The 16,892-nt window shown below is 42.8% G+C and overlaps 1 protein-coding gene across 1 annotated transcript in view; it reads right to left on the bottom strand.

The window, feature by feature from the left end:
* Window positions 1–1,643: 1,643 nt before the first annotated feature.
* The window catches only part of tspan4b (tetraspanin 4b), a 36,706-nt gene continuing 21,457 nt past the window's right edge, over window positions 1,644–16,892 (bottom strand). The window contains exons 7-8 of the mRNA XM_034594550.1: window positions 3,333–3,416; window positions 1,644–2,976 (exon numbers count right to left, since the gene is read on the bottom strand). Coding sequence (XP_034450441.1) covers window positions 2,908–2,976; window positions 3,333–3,416 — 153 coding nt within the window. The 3' untranslated portion in view covers window positions 1,644–2,907. The remainder of the gene's footprint in view (window positions 2,977–3,332; window positions 3,417–16,892) is intronic.

Raw genomic sequence — 16,892 nt, 5'->3', positions numbered from 1 at the left:
GGAACTGGAGCGGCGTCTGCCGGGACCCTCCGGCGCTGGACAGGAGGAGACTGGGGCCCAGCCAGGACTGGGGGCTGGTGCCTGTGAGCCCGCTGCAGAGAAGAGAGGCTCCCGCTGTGGACGCCCCCTCTCCAACCTCCGCCACCCACAGCAGAAACCTTTTGGAGGCTGCGGGGTCCTCCATAAGCCCAACAGCCCCCCAGGTACGGGTCAGTGGATGGGGCTGGAGGGTTGAGGAAGTTCTTCAGCCTGTCCTGCACCGCCACAAGGTGCGGGACAAAATGGCTCACCCAAGGATGGTTCTTCAGCCATGCCTGAAGAACTGAGATCTCTTTCAGGGTCTCAGCTTGGTGCTGGTTGCCCGGTGAACAAAGCTGATAAACCAGGGCATCCAAAGAAAAAACCTGTTTACAAAAAAAACGAATCTCTGCTGGGTCCATATTCTTGGTCGGATTGTTCTGCCAGGATTTGTGAGGCAGATGGATCCAGATGCAGAGTTTGAACTAAAGTATTTTTAATAAACAGTCTTTAACAGAAAAATAAGAATAAACGCAGGAATCTCAAAGTGTAAAACTGAAGAAACAAAAGCACAAAGAAAACACAGGAGGCTTACACAGGTGAACAGGACTGGAGCTCAGGAGACACGGGATACAGAAACACAGGAGGACAGGACATCACAGCACTTAGACAACAATGATAGACAACAATCCAACAAGGACAAAGGGAAGCACAGAGGCTTAAATACAGACACAGGGAAGGCAGGGGCAATGGGACACAGGTGTAACACATGAGGACTGGTGCAGACAATCACAGACAGGAAGTAAAACTAGACACGAGACACGAGAACCCAGACTACAAAATAAAACAGGAAACAGAACCCGGAGTGTGAAACATGAAACACAGGGATGTAAACAGAAAACACAAAAAGAGGTGGAACCCAAACCCTTACAGTAAGCCCCTGTGAGCATTAAATATAAGTTGTATTCAAATTGTATTTGGTTAATTTTTGTCTAAATACATGTACTTATGGGTGTGGGGCAACGGCCAAGTGGATGTGAATGCGGGTCCTGAAGGTTTCGGCAACCATGCGACCTCAGCTTGCTCTTTAATCGGTTGTTTAAATTTTTATTTACAGCCAATAGGTATTGATTTACGTTTTGTAAACCTGATGTGATTGGTCGACCCTCGTTGTCTTAGGTACGTTCGGCATCACTAAGACATTTCCGCTGTGAGCTGACTGATTTCAGGGGAACTGCGGCGAATCCGTTGATTTCTTTACAAAAACACTCCAACAAGAAAAAAAGAGGATAAAGGAGCTTGGTCCAGATCAAACTGATATACAGATTCAGCAGCAAGTGATGAGGATGAACTTAGACCCAGAGCTCCTCCTGCTCTTTTTATGAGAAACAGAGGTGACTGGATGTGGTGTAAGTAATGTCTTTTACTGCTTCACCAGTTTTTTGCGAGACCTAAAACATCTCTCTGAAAAATGCAAATGGAATGAACGTTGCAACAGTCACATTGAGGCTACATTATCGTTGCAGGCTACAGGATTGGCATATTGTGTGTTGTGTTGTTTTTGTTGAGTATGGCTTCAGTTTGTCCCCCCCCCCCCCCCCATACGACACATAACGGAGCCCTGGTGCATTGATATGTTCCTTTATTATTTTGAACATTTATTAATCTCAGCTGATCATCAACAAAGCAAAATCAGTAAATACAGACCTATTCATGGCATAGTTTTACAAAGCTCTTGACGGGTCTATGTTGATCACGAAGAATGAACATGCCAGTCAGTGCAGCTGTATCCTTCTCTATATTTATCCCTTTTTGCTAGTGGCACAGAGAAACAAGCTTCTTTAGGCTGTGGTCATTTTTAAGCCTTACCGCTCTTCCAGAAGTGGTTTATTTTCTTAAATCAACCAAACTGAATAAAACAGCCAATTTAGTTCACAAGAAGACAGGGCCAGCCTAAATCATTCCACTGCTAGGAAGTGTCAATCCATTCTGGCTATTTTTTGTCATTGTGCCACGCACCGTCATGCACATTTTGAACAGGCATGCAACATCGTTACTAGTCTATAATACAATACTACTGCCATATCTGGCTGTTGAGCCTTAACAGATAATCTATATGTATATGCTCCAATGAAAAATATAAGGTTCGATAGACTTATATGGTAAATACGGACAATAAAGGATAATGGTTAGATAAATTAGATTGAAATAAGAGTGGCTGTAGAGTCACTAAAGCAGACACATTCAAAGTGCATAAGATGCAAGGCCTGAAATTATTAACAAAGTGCTCCATAAACTATTTTCTCTTCTTTCAGTGTTTTCTCTCTGTCTGTTTTGTTTTACAGTGGTGCCTGCTTTTCAAAAAGCATTTCCCCCATCATAATGCTTGCCCTAACACACAACCAGATGATTCAGGTTTACTCTCTTTCACTCTTGACATCCGGTTGGGGTTAATGATTAGGTTAATCTTATTGCATGTCCTAAAAAAGAAACAAGATGCTGTAAAACAAGAAGAGGCAGATATTTGTTTTGTTAAGTATTAAGAGGACATTGGAGCCGCGTTTCCCTGGAGGAGCAATGCATTTAGGTAATTGTGACTTGTTATGGCTGGCAGCTGAAGGATGACACAGATAAAACAAAACATCATTGTTGAGCTGTGGTGAGGTGCATGATATTAAATTCATATGACTGGTATAAAGACAACCAGCATTGCTCATCATTTTCTGTCAACTCTTCTTCCTCAGTCTGTTGCTGGCTTTGTTTATACTGCCCCATGTCTATTACGTGTTTTGAGGGGATTTGAGGGGAATCCTACAGGGAATTTGTAACCCAAATTTAGATCCTTGAGGAGATTGTGATAATACAGGAGAGCGAACATCTGGTCTGCACTTAGTCCAAGTGCTTCTCTGCACACAGAATTTGACAGTACATCAGCATGGAGAACCCCAGAGCCAATATCTGACAAGAGAAAAGGAGGTTTAGGGCAAATAAAATTTGAATCTTTGTCCACACAATCAGAGATCATAAAATTAAAAACACAAACACACACATGCACGCACACAAATAGGACAGCTCTGGGGTTAATTTTGCATCCTTGTCAAACAAATACTACAGAATGTAATGTGTGTGAATAAATGTGTTGAGCTTAATAAAATATGTTTATATTATAATTTGCTGCATTTGAGGTTTTATGGGCCTACGAGATGGAAAAACAATAACTTTCAGAAGAAATACAAGGTTTTCAATTGACAATTACATGAATATGTGGAAAACTTTAAAAAATATAAAATAAAGTAAGTATTGGTGACAAGTACCTGTACAACACCAATACAGACTCCAAACACCAGGACTGAGGGGATGTTAATAAGCAGCCACTGCCTGGCCTTCTGATAGCACGGCTGCAGGGGACAAACAGAGATTGAGTGCATGAGGGAGGTGAGCCACAAGGCAAGGAAGCTCACACAGAAAGGAATAGGTATTGCAGAAGAAGAATAACATGAACAGATGAAATGCACAGATAAGTGAGGGGTAGAATGATTGCAAGTAATCATAGAAAATCATAGTAAAGGATAACAGGTTGACGCACTGAGGGACTCTTTAAATTCAATTCAATAAGCTTTATTGGCATGACATTTACAAAACACAAATACAATATTGAAGACAATCAAAGAGTCATACTAAAACAACAAAGGCACTTTGCATAGTAAGGTCGAGACCTTACAATATTAGAGAAACCCAACAGATCCCACAATGAGCAAGCATTAGCAACTGTGGGGAGGAAGAACGACCTTTTAACATGAGTGGTACTTATAGATGTAATGATATATGATTATATATGATAATAATAATTCCTAATAAGTAGTTGTAGTAGTGACAGATCTGTATCCTGCTGCTCTAGAATCAGAGATACCTGCAGAATGAGGGGGGGACAATGTTAGTGACATGACATGATGGTAAATGATGGTAGGGCTCTGGGGAAGAGTTGCTGGAGGGGTAAGACAGCCATTCCTTTTATCCAGGCTGATAGTCCAGGGCCGGGGGTGCGGGTCCGGTCAGTGAGGCGCTGATTATGGGCCGTGGAGTGGAGCAAGGCAGCCTGTACCTCTTTCCAGACACCGCCACTTCTTCTTTCTGGGCTGGGAAAAGGGATGGTTGATATCCCAAAGAAGCCATGAATGAGTTGATGAGGGAGTTATGGACATACTCTATCCATGGTAGGTTGATGTGATGTGTGTGGGTGATTCAGCTCAAAGCCGCCTCAAGGTCCTGGTAAGCCCGCTCCGTCTGCCCATTTGTTTGCGGGTGGTATCCAGAGGAGAGGCTGGCTGTGAACCCCAGTGTCTCTGTCCAAAATAATAACCAGAGGGATGCGGTGGAGTTTGAACACATGTAATACCAGCTGCTTGGGGAGAGGGACAAAATACACAGCCTTGTGTATTGTGTATGAACAGTCAGTTTTGTGGTTCTTAGCAGTTCTCATTTTTCTACATTATAGTTTCGCTCCGCTGGTGAAAGGCACTTGGAGAAAAAGGCGCAGGGATGCAGTTTCTGATCCTGGGGAGACCCAGATAGGGCCAGATAGGATGGCCCCCACTCACGAATCTGAGTCACCTCCACCACAAACTGCAGCAAGGGGTCAGGATGCCGGAGCACAGGTGCTAAGAGCTGCTTAAGCGTGGTGAAGGCTGAGTTGGCCTCAGGAGTCCATGTAAAAGAGGTGGTGGTGGAGGTGAGCTGCATGAGAGGAGCCGCTACCTTGTTGTAGTCCCAAATGAAGCACTGCTAGAAATTGGTGAAGCCAAGGAAACATTGCAACTGCTTATGGATTGTGGCCACTCTGGCTGGATCTTTCTTAACCTGCCCCTGCTCAATGATAAAACCCAGGAAACTCACAGAAGACATGTTGAACTCACATTTTTCAGTTTTAACAAATAATTTGTTTTCTAGTAGTCGATGCAGCACTAACTTCACATGTTAAATGTGAATAAGGATGAGGATGTCATCCAGGTACACAAAGATGAACCAGTTCAGCATGTCCCGGAGGACATCGTTAAACAAGGCCTGGAAAATGGCTGGGGCCTGATGAGGTACCCAGGGGAGTATTGAACACCACTTTCTACTCATCCCCTTTACGGATCCTGATGAGGTGGTAGGCTTTATGGAGGTCCAGTTTAGAAAACATTGTAGCCTTATGTAGGGGCTCAAAGGCAGAGTCCATTAAAGGGATGAGGATTTATTTTTTATTGAATGTCGTTCACACCACAGAATTCAATACAGGGGCGAAGAGTGTGGTCTTTCTTGTCTACAAAGAAGAAACCCGCCGCCACAGGTGAAGAGGATGGTTGAATAATATTTTTTTCCATGTCCTCTTTCAGGCCAGAAGAGGTTGTAGAGGTGAGTAGAGGGAAGAGGGGCGCCGGGAAGCAGATCTATGGCACAGTCATAGGGTCTATGTGGAGGGAGACTGAGGGCTTGCTGTTTGTTAAACACTTCTCCCAAGTCATGGTACACAGGGGACTGAAGAAAGTTCGGGATGTTCAGGTGGGGGGTTATTAGTGACTTTCCTGAGAGTTAAAGCAAACTGGAGACAGTGAGAGTGATAGAATACACTTCAACTGACTATAGAGGTGGAGGACTTATTTATATGGGGGTTGTGGCATCAAAGTCAAGTCATCCCCAAGACCAGGGGGATCTGGGGTGGCAAGATGACATACAGAGTAATGGATTCCTGATGATTGCCAGATAGAATGAGATCTAGAGGGACGGTGTGGCGAGTTATGTGGGCCCACCACTTACCATCTACTGTGTTGACCAATTTAGGTTGGAAGGGGCTCAGTTGGGATCCCAGCTTGATACACGAAGGAAGAATCAATGTCATCATCCCCCAAGTCCACCAGGGCTTGCAGGGGAATGGAACTGTTGAATCCAGGGAGAGGTGCGTGAAACTGCATTCGTAGGTGAGGGGCTGATGAAGAGGAGGTGCGGCTCCTCACGGCCACCTCAGTCACTGACGAGCCTGATCTTTTGGCAGGTGGGGACAGGAGCCGAGGAAATGGCCGGCTAGTAAATCAAAAATAAGCAAAGGAATTCCACATAAAAACCTTAAAAATTAAATCAAGTTCTGCAAACATACAACAAAACAGGTACTGTAAACGTGGACTAACCCTGTAAAATGTAAGATCTCTCTTATCCAAGGCTGTCTAAGTAAATGAATTAACCTTTAAAGACAGAGGAGTCCTTTAAAACCTTAATTCAACTGAGATTGATGATCTTTTCAATAGTACTGCAGACTCAATACGAATAACACTAGCTCCTCTAAAAAAAAAGCTTCTAAAAGATAGGAAATTAGCTGCTTGGTACATGAATGAAATCTCATGCACAGAAATCTCAGAAGCAGCAAAGAAACCTATTGTATATCTATACAGCTTCTCTCAGATCAACCTTTATAAGCAAACTTGAATTATCTCATCTTCTAAACCAGCAACTTGTATTTTACCGATATGTAACATATTTCTAAAATCATTCTGAAATTTGTCACTTATCAGCTGTGGGACTCTCTCCAGAAGAATTGTTATGAGTGGTCCAGGAATTGGAACCAGATGATATCTCCAGTGACATAGACTGTTTCTGGTCCAATCCTTCTCTGCAAAGCACAAGTGATTGTGAATCAATTTCACCTGGTTCTACATGTGGTGGCCACAGACAATTGTTCTCTCCTTATCCTTCTTGACGGATTCTTCTCCAGTTTTGTGTTCTGCTAGTTTCCTTGTCACTACTAGTAACATGAGGCGGTACCTGCAGCCAAATCAGGTTGCACAGGTAGTCCAGGTCCTCTAGGATGGCACATCCATACGTGTGGTCACAAGAAGCTTTACTGTGTCTCCCAGCACAGTGTCAAGAGCATGGACGAGATACCAGGAGACTGGCTGTTACACAAGGAGAGCTGAACAGGGCCGTAGAAGGGCATCAACCCAGCAGCAGGACCGGTATCTGCTTCTCTGTGTGAGAAGGAACAGGGGCACTGCCAATGCCCTACAAAATGAACTCCAGCAGGCTACTGGTGTGCATGCTTCTGACCAAACTGTCAGAAACAGACTCCATTAGGTTGGTATGAGTGTCCGACGTTCTCTAGTGGGACCTTTGCTCACAGACTAGAGAACACCAGAATTGGCTGGGGCACCAATGGCACCCCATTCGCTTCACAGATAAGACCAGGTTCACACTGAGCACATGTTACAGGCGTGAAAGAGTCTGGAGATGCCGTAGTGAATGTTATGCTGCCTGTAACATCATCCAACATGACCGGTTTGGTTATGGGTCAGTGATGGTCCCTAACCCTACCCTGGATATTTCATTGTACAATACCAATTTTGCCTGGATATGAAAGAAATTCTCAAAGAACTAAAGCTGTAAATGGTGCAAAGAAACCTCTAAGTTGGTGCATTATTAAAAATATTAAGATAGGCCTGTCACAATAACAAATTTCGTTGGACAATATTTTGTGCCAGAAATTATTGTGATAAATTATATTATTGTCATAATTTTTAAAGCACTGATATAATGATAATATTATACTATAATCATGCAAGTACAACCTTTCAACAAGCAATGAACTTAATTCTGAAGAATATTTAGTCTGTCATCTGAATTAGAATTAAAAATATTAAAATAGCCTGAATAAATAAAACATAAATAAAACTAGACTTGCGAGCAAGTACATTGCGGTTAGGGGCGCTATGGAGACATTTTTGGATGCACAATCCCGAAGATTAAAATACGTTCATTTTCACCTGCAAATTTGGTGAGTTTTCAAGTATGTTAAGGCACCCAAAAAGGCACTTCTTTTGTCAGAATAAAAATAAAAATAAAAAATTTTGCGAAAAACAATAGGTCCTTGGGCTTGGGACCTAAAAAACCACACACAACTAAAACAATAAATAAAATAGAGTCTCTGGCTTTGTTCACAAAAATTGCTCTTGAATAAATATTAAACATTTGGAACAGAACATGTTACCAGCTCAGTAAACTGGATGGAATGGTTATGATTTAGATGAGCTTTTAGGTTTGTATTCCAGCTTTTCCTAGTGCTTTCCTAGATTTCATGTGTGTGTGTGTGTTTGTGTGTACACACACACAAACACACACACACACATGAAATCTAGGTACACACTTGGACCACTTTGAGCATAGACCTAATGGAGTGAGGACATTTTTGCAAAGTGAGGACATTTTGGCCGGTCCTCACTTTTTCAAAGGCTTGTTTGAGGGTTAAGACTTGGTTTAAGGGTTAGAATTAGGTTTAGGTTAGGATAAGGTTTAGGGTAAGGCATTTAATTGTGATGGTTAAGTTTAGGGTAAGGGGCTGGCAAATGCATTATGCCAGTGTCCTCACTGAGAGTGAAGTACAAGAATGTGTGTGTGTAAATTGTCTGTGGTAAATGGTCTGTATTTATATAGCGCTGTCCTAGTCTTGATGACCACTCAAAGTGCTTTACAGTACAGTTTATTGCCATTCACTCATTCACACACACATTCATAATGTGCATCTATGGGCAAGTCTTTTTCTCTGAGGGGTTCTTGCCCAAGGACACTTTGTCATGCAGATGGGGAAGACTGGGATCGAACTGCCGACCTTCTGGTTATAGAACGACCGCTCCACCCCTTCTACAGCCACCCTGTGTGTGTGTGTGTCTGCTTGTCTCTGTCACTCTTCACACACAAACAGACAATCTGTTGTAGTCTGGGCTACAGCTGTCCCTTCTCCCTGGTGTTCCTCCCTCCCTTGAGTTTCTTTTGTGTCCTGTCTGTTTGTGTGGGCAGAGCGACGAGGATCTCCCTGGCTGACGATCACACCATCTGCAACCTGCCACCCATTCACAATCAAGGTCCTGCAATATTTATACCCGGGCTCAACCTTCCAGTCTGCGCCAGTTCGTTCAGTTTACCTCAGCGGTCCAATCCTCACCAGCTTTCAGTGTTTTTTGCCTTGCCTTGTCTTGCTTTGTTTTTTGGTCCTCAGGTCCACTCCTAACCAGCCGGCCTCGTCCTCGCAACTTCATTTAACCAGCAAAGATTCAGAAAACCTGTCCAACCACCTGCCTTGCTCTCCACCAGCCTGACTCGCCACATCTACCTTAATTCCATCTGAGTTTGTAATAAATCACTTTAAATGACAAACTGTCTGTCTCTGAGTTCTGCCTTGAGTTCCATTATTCTGTGGAACCCAACAGAACGAACTGGCCACAGAATAGACTCGGAAGACTCAGATCCAGATCCATCATGCAAAAGCCTATCACCAATCAAGGAATATTGTTAGGACTTCACAAACAAATTCTCCGTACACTCTCGGACAGCAATCAAGCTATGATACACCAAGTCTCTCTGCATAATTATTGAATTAACTTGCTCTACCAACCACTCAACTATCCCCACCAGGAGAGACCAATAAAGGAATCTTAATCTGAATCTTAATCTTAATCAGCCGTTCAGTCTAGCCCTCCTACTCCAGCGGCCCCACTGCCTGTGCCACATCCAGTCAGAGAATCCTATGCTCCGGATCCCGAACCTTTCACCGGAGAATTGGATAAGTGCAGAGGCTTCTTTTTCAATGCTTTCTAGTGTTTTGTCAGCGCTCGCTGACTTTCCCCTCTGATTTGTCTCGGGTTCATTATGTTATGGGGTTATTAAGGGGTAGAGCTTCCTCAGTTATGATGAATTTGCTGCTAAAAGGAGTGTTTTTGATCATCCTGACCACTATGCAACTGCCTCTAAACATCTGATAAACAAACATCAAGGCTCTAGGAGTGCTGCTGATTTCTCTGTGGAGTTCAGAACTCTGGGTCCAGATGCTGGATTCAACGATAAGGCTCTAAAAACAGCATTTCTGAATGGAGTTAATGAACAGTTGAAAGATGAATTGGCCTCACGTGATGAACCTACTAATTTGAATTCTCTTGTCTCCCTAAATATCGGGTTAGATAACCGCCTGCGCGTACAACGTAGAGAGAGGTTTGGTAGTTCACCTTATTCTTGTTCTTCACCCACACTCGCTAGAGTGGCAGCTCAGATGCTAACAGGAGCCCACGCTTTGTCTCCTCCTCCCCCCACCAACTCTGAAGAGGAGCCTATGCAGTTAGGTCGGACTCGCCTTTCCCCTTCTGAGCAGTTCCACAGGAAGAGAGCGAGTGAGTGTCTGTATTTTGGACAATCAGGACACTTTGTAGCTGCATGCCCAGTTCGGTCAAAAGATTAGGCTCATCAGTAACAGTGAGCTGAACTTTGCCCGTCTTCCTCCCCTGCAGGAGCCGGGTTTTTCTTTGATTCTAAGAAAGACCAGTCTCTGCATCCCTGTGAAAACCAAGGACCCTTTGCCATTAATCACCTCTGCCTTTGGGCCCCTTCACGGTGCTACAGTTTTCACAAAACTGGACCTCTGGAATGCATACCATCTATGTGATGATTCTGTGTTGTTTTTTGTTGTAGGTTTTTGTGTGTTCTCTCTCCCCCTCCCCTTTCTGTTCTTTTCTCCTGAAGGGCATGTTTGTGGCAGGGGGCGTGGCTGGCTTCTCCTGCAGCAGACAAACCACACCTGCTTCCACTCAGATTATCAACCAGTCCATCAAAGCCTGGTCTTCACTCCACTGCTCTGCCAAATAATTCTGTCTAGTTCGGTAGTTGCTCTTTTTTGTTCTTTGCAAATCTTCGGTGTTCTTGTTTTTTGAAGAACCTTACCAGTGTTTTTTCTCCGTTTACTCAGGTTATCCTGTGTGCCTTGCTGTTAGCCTATATTGTTTCTCCAGTGCAGAGTTTTTCTTCCATGTGCTCAGCACTCGTGCCGTCCCTGGGATTCCACCAGCCAGCCTGCTCTCTGCCTCCACTGCTTGCTCTTCGTTGCTTTTTGTTGAGCAATAAGCTCTTTATTTATCTACTCGTATCAGTCTCAGCTTTTGGGGTCTGAACTTAACAATCTAGTCCAGAGGACTTCAACAGGGGGCCCACGACCCCTAGGGGGTCACGAAATTTTTGGTTGATAAGACAATTTTTTACATTTTTTTAATTTTTAATTTTTTTCCACAAATTTAAATGTCTTTAAATACACATTAACATGAATCCAACATATTGTAGCGAACGGATTAATGGAGGCAGAAGACGTTATCTTTCTGTGTATTATTTGAATAGCTTAGTATTGAATGCACAATAACAGGGTAGCTATGTTTATACATGGCACTAGGCCCAGTTTAATATAAAACACAATGTTATACAATATATATAGTAGGGGGTCCCTGCTCTATCTCTCCATCAGTTTGGGGGTCCTTGGCCTGAAAAACGTTGAAGACCCCTGATGTAGTCCATATCAGAGAAGGAGATGAATGGACGACCGCCTTCAATACACCCCTGGGACACTTCGAGTATCTGGTAATGCCTTTTGGTCTCATGAATGCTCCTGCAGTTTTCCAAGCCCTGGTAAACGATGTGTTAAGACACTTTCTCAACCGCTTTGCGTTTGTGTACCTGGATGACATCGTAATTTTTTCTAAGAAAATGTCAGATCACATCCCCGATGTCCGTCAGGTTCTTCAGAGGCTCCCAAAAAAACAAGCTCTATGTGAAGGTAGAGAAATGTGAGTTCCACGCCAGTACTGTAGGTTTCCTGGGTTAGATCATTGAGAGCGGGCAGGTTAAGGCTGACCCTGAAAAGGTCAAAGCAGTAGCAGAGTGGTCATTGTTTGGACTGATCATAAGAATTTAGCACATAGTCAGGCAGCCAAGTGGCTTAACTCTTGGAAGGCACGTTGAGCACTCAACTATCGTCCAGGCTCCAGAATTGTCAAACCCGATGCTCTTTCCTCCCAGCTATATGTGTTGTGGCTGCTGTTTCCTGGGAGATTGAATCTGTGGTGAGAGAGGTACAGCAGACTTAACCTGACCCAAGTAATGGACCTCCCAATTGTCTGTTTGTCCATGACTCTGCTCGTTCCCAGGTTCTTCAGTACGTTCATTCCTCCCATTTCCCGGGAATCAGTCGTACCTTGTCCCTGCTCAAGCATCATTTCTGTTGGCCCTGCAAGGAGACTAATACCTGTGCCTTTGTCTCTGCCTGCACAGTCTGTGCCCAAGGGAAATCTTCTCATCGTCCCCCTGCTGGTCTGCAGAAACTCTCCCTGTGCCAAGTCGCCCCTGGTCCCACATAGCCCTAGACTTTGTGACTGGTTTACAAGATACACACAGCCATTCTCACCATTGTGGACCGCACTACGCTGTGTGATATCCACTAACCCATCAACCTGGACTCCCCAGCCCCTTGGATTGAATATGTCCAAAACTCTTTGACCAGTGCTGGTACATGTTTGACACCATGACACAATGTTTAGTGCACCGATGCAACCAAGGACATTTTTCTGTCGTACTTCAGAGCTTTTTAGTCACACTAATGGATGCAATGCAAGTTATTAGGACATAAAAACATGGATGACCTGCAATTTAGTCCTGTTTAACTCAGACAAAACAGAAGTTGTAGTACTTGGCCCTAAACACCTCAGAGATTCAGTATCTATTGATATAGCTACTCTGGATGGCATCACCCTCAAGTGAAACCATCATTTATCTGGGAGTTATCGTTGATCCCGAATTGTCCTTTGATTCACATTAAAAACAAATTTCTAGGAATGTGATTTTTCACGTACGTAACATTGTAAACATCAGGCATGTCCTGTCTCAAAAAGATTGAGATGTGTCTGTCATTACCCCCAGACTTGTAATTCCCTTGTATCATGCTCCACCATTAAGTCTTAAAGACTCTGCAGCTTGTCCAAAATGTCTCCCGAGCACCCCTAAAAAGCGGCTAAACTTGCCTATGCTTTTAACATTGATATACCTCTCCATTTATGTTAGGCACCTTTTTTGTCTCATGAGTGTTGTGAATAATATTTTCTATATTTTTTATGAAGAGGAGAACAAAATACACTGGCATGTGTAGGCCTACTTTGAAATAAATTAAACACAGAACTATGCAGGCCAATTTGAGTCCGCCCCATATTTGTGGGAAATGTATAAAATAAGAGGTAGCCCACTTTGAAATAAATAAAAATATATAGCTGCAGCCTAATAGCTTAAAAAGATATATTTTATTTGACGAAATATGAAAACAAAAAGTGAGAGCAGGTCAGACTGGAGTAGGACACAGAAACTGAAGCTCCGTACAAACCAACTGCAGCTTCTGCTCTGATCAAGAAGCTGCGGCGCTGATCACTGAGCAGCTGTGACCAGAGAAACTCTGTATTTCACTGTTTCCAGTGTTAAGAAGCTTCACGTGAAAGAGCTCTGATCTCACTGTGTGTATCTCTCGGAGCGAGTGAGCGGGAGCGGAGGGGCGGAGCACACACACACAGACACACACACACAAACACTCGCCCGCTCCTGGTATTTCCTGATTTCCTGATACGATGATGATTTAAAAAATGAACATGACGTTCACTCACGTTCATCGTGACGTTCACTCACGTTCATTGTGACGTTCACTCACGTTCACGTTCATCATATGATAACTGATTCATTAAGTTCACCGTTCGCGCAAAATATGCGCGACATGCAGAACACTGTACAGGGAGCCACTGCAGAGGGGCTGAAGAGCCGCGGGTTGCCGACCCCTGGTCTAAGGCCATGAAGGTCGTTGTTTATTTTCAACAATGCTGTTTCTATGCTATGATGAATTCAAAATCCAGATTGAAAGTCTTCTCACAGTCCAGTACTGTGCAAAAAATAACATAACTGGTTAACAGCTTATAGGATTTTATAAATGAAGGGAAGGTCTGATATGGGTCTATAATTAGATAAAACATCTAGGTCAAGAGTAGGCAAAGATTTAAAAGCCTGCGGTACGTAGCCGGATAATAAAGATTTATTAATCTGATTTAATTCGGACGGCTGTCGCTCGAGAGGTAGAGCAGGTTGTCCTTGGGCAATACTGAACCCCATGCCGGCAGTGTATGAATGTATGTAATAGAGAAAGCATAGATGCACTGTAAGAATGTGTGTATGAATGGCTGGATGGCAAAACTGTACTGTAAAGCGCTTTCAGTGGTCATCAAGACTAGAAAAGCGCTATATACTGTGTATATATATATATATATATATATATATATACTTACTAAAAGGCCTATTTTGAACGGGATGTAATTGACAAATTGATGGTTTAGATTAAGATATTAGTGAAGTTACTTTGGACTGATCTTTAAAAGAATAATTCCTCTCAAATGTGTCTACATTTTTTACATTGCCAAAAATGTTATATTTCGTGCTCCCTCATCATATTAGGAGCACAGCTTGTCCTCTGTGGGCAGCTGCTTGTGTCTGCCCTTCTCTTTTTACAGACTGCGGTCACTCAGTCTGTACATTGTCAATGTCACTCTTAAATTGGTATCAGCTACTGTGGTCAGGTAATCAGCCACATTTACTGTCTGTTAGAGCAAAATATGTTTCTAATTTGTGTTGTGAGCGTTCCATACCATTCCAGCAAGTTGTGTATTTTTTTTTGTTATAATTTAGTTAGGTTTAATCCTCAGGACCAATTGTCTGAGAGGACTTTGTTCTGGTCAAGCCAAGTCAGGTCTGATTTATCTAAATAGCACATTCAAAACAACTGTGTGAGAGGTGTCATTCTATGTTAAACTCTTGGTAGACAAGTGCCCTATAATGATGGCAGGCAGGGTCACTTTTCTATATATGGGTCCAGAATTTGATGGACCTTTTTAGAATGCTTAATAGTAAAGGGTATTTGGCCTAGTTCAGCCTTAAATGCAGACTTTGGGGTAGCAATGAAACGGTTATTGGTTTCACAATTAACCACGGAGAAATTCCCAATGGTTAGTATTACCATGTGAAATTTTAATTATCATAAAAGCTGCGGTTGATTACTACATTGTGAAGCTCATGGTAAAACTGTCCAGCATCAACTAAAGTGAGCAATGGGGACTCAGACACAGGCCTGCTGGCGCAGCATGCAACATGGGTTTGTTATGTGCATGTGTGAAGTTTACTTTATGTTTGTTTGATTCGCTTAAGAGTTTGAGGCACTATTGACATCGACACATTGACAAAAAGTACATTTTGCGATCACGCAGTTCATTTTTCACATAAAAAAATTGAAATTACTGTAAATTGTGTACCAGTTTACCATTTACAGCACATTTAAACAATCCCACGATAATACTGATTACAGGGACGTTTTTGGTCACTATAATCGTGATACAAAATTTTCACCTCGTTTATCTCTAATTTGGGGGGGTTATACCAGAGAGTACATCTGAAAATCTCTGCATACAGATTTTACTAGTAAATGGTCTGTATTTATATCGTACTTTTCTATTCTTGATGACCAATCAAAGTACTTTACAGTGTGTGAAATACACACACTTTCATACAGTGCATTTATGAGCAGCACTTTCTCTACACACATCAAAAACACACTGTCTGGCTGGTTGTTATAACGAAAATGGTAAGAGTGATATTTTTAGATGTAATGATTATCATTATAATAATTGTTGTCATGACGCTGGTAAAAATGACCCTGGGCAGGACCAGAAAAAAGTTTGGGTCCTGCTCCAACATTGTGTCTAAGTACTGCTGTTACATAGCTTACAGGAGTCAAAATAGGCACTCAAAGAAAAGCCACTGGAGCCATCCAAAGTCCATTGCAAGTAGAGTTCATTTAGTTCTATCAAACAGCAACCAGAATAACTGTCATGCGACCTACACAGAAGGGGGGCCTCAGGCAGATGGGAGGGACATCCCTTCTCTAGCCCCAAAAGTATAGCATTTTCACATACACAACAAAGGAAAAAGCCGCTACCATGGTCCTATATGAACACAGAGGGCTCAGCCTGAGATTTTGCAGTATAGAATCAGAATCAGAAATATTTGATTGATTCCAGGGAGAAATTGTGCATTGTACAGGACCTGTCCCTCTTCAGCATGATCTCATATGGCACAGTACAGGAAATGTACCTCTTGAGTTTGAGCTTTATCAAAGACAAATGTTTTAAGTCTAACTTTAAATGTAGAGATGGTGTCTGCTTCCAGAACCCAGATGGGAGCTGGTTCCACAGGAACTGTAAAACGCTTTGAGTGGTCATCAAGAGAGATACAGAACATTAGCCATTAACCATTCTCTGTCAGTCACAATTCCATGGAACCAAAACTTTTGATGCATCCATCTGAAACCATGACACTGACCAGATGTTTCCAGTTGTTGTTCAATGAAGGTTGCCACTTCAGCAGCATTGGTTTTATTATTTCTACTCCAGAGCTGCTTCTTGCTTAAAATCTTTTAAGCAAGGGGTGTGGGAAAAAAAAGGTGTTTGCTTAGTACAATCCCATGTGAATCAGCAAGAAAATGAAGTATTTAATCCGTTGTAAAGTATAGTCCTCAATGTACTCGCAGAATTAAATACAGAACTAAGGTCATTAGCCTTAGTTGTTTACAGTGCTTAGCACGATGATGGATCCCAATAATGTCAGTGGATCATGACGATGGATTGTGGATTATGGCGGCACCCGATCATGGCATCCATTGCATTTCTGTCCATCCTGAAAAAGGGATCCCTCTTCCTGAGGGTTCTATGTTTTTCCCTGTCAAAAGATTTTTTGTAGTTTTTCCTTACGCTTGTTGAGGGTTAAGGGCAGAGGATGTCGCACTTAGCGAAGTCCAATAGGACAATGCTCATGAATATGGGCCATCCAAACAACCGATTGACTGATGAACCACCACCAGTGTCTAGACCCCGGGGGGTATTCCTGTTTGACGCTCTGCTCCACCCCCTTCTAATCCTGATGACATCACACAGGGGTCTAAATGCCAAATATTCACATTACTTCTG

The sequence above is a fragment of the Hippoglossus hippoglossus genome, chromosome 8 (assembly GCF_009819705.1).
Source record: "Hippoglossus hippoglossus isolate fHipHip1 chromosome 8, fHipHip1.pri, whole genome shotgun sequence".
Lineage (NCBI taxonomy): Eukaryota > Metazoa > Chordata > Actinopteri > Pleuronectiformes > Pleuronectidae > Hippoglossus > Hippoglossus hippoglossus.
This window is presented reverse-complemented; position numbering and strand designations above follow the sequence as displayed.